This window comes from Centruroides sculpturatus, unplaced genomic scaffold (genome assembly GCF_000671375.1).
Source record: "Centruroides sculpturatus isolate CEXI.00-Female unplaced genomic scaffold, Cexi_2.0 scaffold40, whole genome shotgun sequence".
In the NCBI taxonomy this organism is placed as follows: domain Eukaryota; kingdom Metazoa; phylum Arthropoda; class Arachnida; order Scorpiones; family Buthidae; genus Centruroides; species Centruroides sculpturatus.
In genome coordinates, this window is record NW_019384602.1 from 514640 (window position 1) to 518628 (window position 3989).

The 3989-nt window shown below is 25.9% G+C and overlaps 1 protein-coding gene across 8 annotated transcripts in view; it reads left to right on the forward strand.

Moving 5' to 3' along the window:
• The window catches only part of LOC111625033 (myb-like protein X), a 41270-nt gene continuing 37281 nt past the window's right edge, over positions 1-3989 (forward strand). For 2 of the 8 annotated variants that reach the window (XM_023368042.1, XM_023368043.1), the window contains exon 1: positions 18-549. In XM_023368042.1, coding sequence (XP_023223810.1) covers positions 282-549 — 268 coding nt within the window. In that variant the 5' untranslated portion in view covers positions 18-281. Of the gene's footprint in view, positions 550-3989 lie in introns of all 8 variants that reach the window. The other 6 variants (XM_023368044.1, XM_023368045.1, XM_023368039.1 and 3 more) reach the window with 5 other exon arrangements.

Genomic DNA, 3989 nt, shown 5'->3' on the forward strand with positions numbered 1-3989 from the left:
GAAATAATGTATAAATAATAATGCAGTCAATTATCTTTTTTAATTTAGTGTTATAGGAAAAAACTATCAGATTATATATTTTTCTTGTAATAAAGTAACAAAAATGAATAGTAATAATAATTATAGGTGAAATGGGCTTAGGTTTTCTTGCTGTATAATAATTCTGTACCATTAAGTAGTTTATTTTAGATAAGTATATAATAATGTTAGCAAATTTTCTCAGTGAAAAAAAAAAATACTATAAGAGTAATTTATAAGTAGTTTTAAAATTTCATTCTGCAATGCAAGATCACATATTTTTTGCAGAAGACAATACCTACCACGCAGAAGAATTTATTCAAGATACTATCCAAACTCAAGCGACAAATTCTGATTCATTTGCTCAGCTTACAAATGAGTCTGAAGTTAAGAACAGAAATTTTTCTGATGCAATCTCTGATGATAAAGATTATAACACAATGTCCAAAATCAATGATTTATCCCTGAGTCTCAAGAAACAGTGTCATCCATACAGTTTAGGTTCTCTTATTGGCTCGGGGGCCGTAGTGGGTGAGTAAGGGCTATATGCTGATGGCATGATTAGATCTGCTCTGGCATATGTAAATGTCTTCTGCTTGACATATATCTTAAGTTTTAAAATAAGCTTGAAAAAGCAAATCACCTGCATGTTACTGTAGACTTTTGAGCAGACTTGCAACATCAAATGGAATGTATAATGTTTTGTGGTTTAATATAACAGATTTTAATTCTATAATATGTTAAAATGGAACTTTAATGACAGTTTGTTATATAAGCAATATAATATCACAGCAATAAAAAAATGTTTAAGCAACACTTTTTTCATAGCTAAAAGAAGATTCTTATATAAATAATTTATGAAGAGAAAAACTAATATATTACTTTGATGAGTTTGTTGATTTCATATATTTTAATTTCAAAGTTTGATCAAATCTATACATCATCATTTTATGCTAGTATATATATTCATATGCAGTGATGAAATTTCATTAATTGTTGTTTATAGATATTTATCAAGCTTGTAAATCTCTGAATATCTTAAAATTAAACTGAAGATTAGCAAGTATATTATTTTATTTGTTCATATAATGGAATAATTTATTAAACTCACTTTCTAAGTTTTTTTATTATATATTTATCAAAAAAATAATATTGTAGTAACATACATAACATAACTTTAAATAAATTATATATGGGAAAATATAAAAAAATTCATATTATAGTATTTTTTTAAATATTTTGTATGACTCATTGACCTGTACCATTCTTGACTGTATCAAGTGAATTAATTCTATTCAAATAATATATATAATTCACATATCATTCTTTGAATTGATAAATACTTTAATTGCTCAGTTTTTCTCAAAATTGCATTTTATTAGGCTTAGACCTAGCAAAGGACAATAAATTTTAAAATTATTCACTATTTTTCTATTTTTACATTTGTCTCATGTTGTTTCAAATGAATCCAGCCTTAAATTAGCAGGAAGATTGTGATACCCTCCTCCTAAAGCAGAAATGTTCTTCTTTTTATGACTAGTTTTTTTATTTTGCATGTCAAAATTTGTTAATATTCCAGAAGAAACTTCAATTTCTATTCTTCATGTTTAAATTGGATTGCTTTTTAAAATGTAGGTCTTTTATGTATAAAAATGAGCAATCTTATTTACCTTAATATTTGAGCAATCTTATTTACCTACATACATATTTACATTGTGTATATACTATATTTCTTTGATTGAACCCAGAGGGATTTTTGAGGTCAGGATTTATTACCTTCTAACAGGAGATGACTGGGTAAAATTTTTAAAGAAATATATTAATTACTTGTACAGTTTTGGAACTGTCAATACTGTTTATTGACTGTGCTTTATTTTAGTTTTGACAGTTCCAAAAATGTACAAGTAATTAATATATTTCTTTGAAAATTTTACCAGTCATCACCTGTTAGAAGATAACCTCAATGACGTTTTTTGAAGTAATCCTGACCTCAAAAATCCCTCTGGGTTCAATCAAAGAAATATCAATCAATCAAATATATTTATTCATAATAAGGAGTCCTTGTTACAGGGGGTAATGATTTAGATATAAACAATACAAATAAAAAGTAAATATAAATTAGTTATTTATATAAAAAATAATTAATTAAACACAATTTATTTCTTATGTTAATTATTCAAATCATTAATAATTTGGTTAAAGAAATTTACAATTTTATACATATCTATTTTCGTTAAATTGCCCAGTTTAATTCTATAATCAAATTCGTTATTTGAAGAAAATATTCTCAGTGTCTGAAATCTTTGATGATATTTTTTCAACGCAGTACAGTCTCTAATTATATGAAATGCAGAAAAGTTGTTGGAATCACACCAATAACATGATTTAGTAAAATCTATATAATTATTATTCACAATTAAGGAGAATCGATTTAGTCTCAGTTGTAGTAATAAACGTTTAATATTTAAATTTGTATTCATTGTAATAATGTTCGATTGAGTGGGAAAACTTAGGATATGCAAATACCAGGGATGATATGTTGAATTGAGTAGAGAATTTTGATCACTAATCATCGATTGTGAAATCGCTGAATCCATCATCATAGTGTAAGCATTATTCCAATTGTCAATTGAGTTGTCAAGTAAGATAGTAGATACACCAAATGACTGTAATATTTTATTAAATTTATAGAACCAAGTTGTATTATTGGTATTATCGTTTCCCATTTTATTTTTCATTATATGAAGTAAAAACGTAATATTATCATCTTTAGAATGTATTAAACGATAGTAAAATCTTATTAATCTTTTCATAAAGAATGGAAAAATTTGACATCTGTTTGTTTCTGAGCGAATAGCATAACCAGGTATAGTACGTTCGAGTTTAAATATTTTGCGTAAATAGATAATATGGAATTTTTCCAGGTTATAAAACAAATCAATGGCCCAAATCGGACTAGCATATAGAATAGTTGACATTATTATTGAGTTAAACATTCTCATATGAAGATTTAAGTTTGAGATTTTTAAACTAGCTCCTAAATAGAGAGTATTATTTATTAATTGATTTATTTTATTATTAAGATATTTCATATGTGTTTGGAATTTACCATTCCAGTTGAACATTATACCCAAATATTTTATGTTATTGACCAATTCCAACGGTTGATTATTTATATAAAATGATTTCTCTTGATTTGCCAGTTTAATATTGTTTCTGAATATTATTATTTTTGATTTATCAGTATTGATCGTTAAATAAATAGATTTCAGATAGTCGTTAACTTTATTAATCTTATGCTGTAGAGTAACTTTTGTTGGGGCCAATAAAACCAAATCATCTGCGTATAGAATGTAGTGAAATGTTCTTCCATATATATTAATGCCTTCTGAATCATATAAGAATAGCTTATCTATTTCATTAATATAAAAATTAAATAGATAGGGAGACAATGGCTCACCTTGTAAAATTCCTCGATTTATTATAATTTCAGGATATCTCTGTTTTCCGTATACTATATTGATTTTGTAAGAGGAAAAAAGTTCCATAATTGTAGTTGTAAATTTGGTACCTGCACCAAATACTTTTAATTTGTTAACCAAAGAGGGTACGTGAATAGAGTCAAATGCTTTAGTAATGTCAATGAATGCAGCATAAATTTTTCTTCGTTTTTTCTTTAAGTATATTTGAATTAGTGAGTTTAATAAGAATATGGCCGATTCAGTTCCTTTGGATTTTATAAAAGCAAACTGTAAATTCGAAATTAGTTTTTGATTTGTCGTCCATTTTTGAAATCGTAATGCCAATATTGATGTGAAACATTTCCTTAAAGTTGATAGAAGAGCGATAGGACGATAGTTTTCTGGTGATAATCTATTTCCTTTTTTATGGATCATAAGTAGTTTTACAGTATTCCAAGATGACGGATATATTAATTGTTCGTAAAAATAATTATATATTTCAAGTAGTAT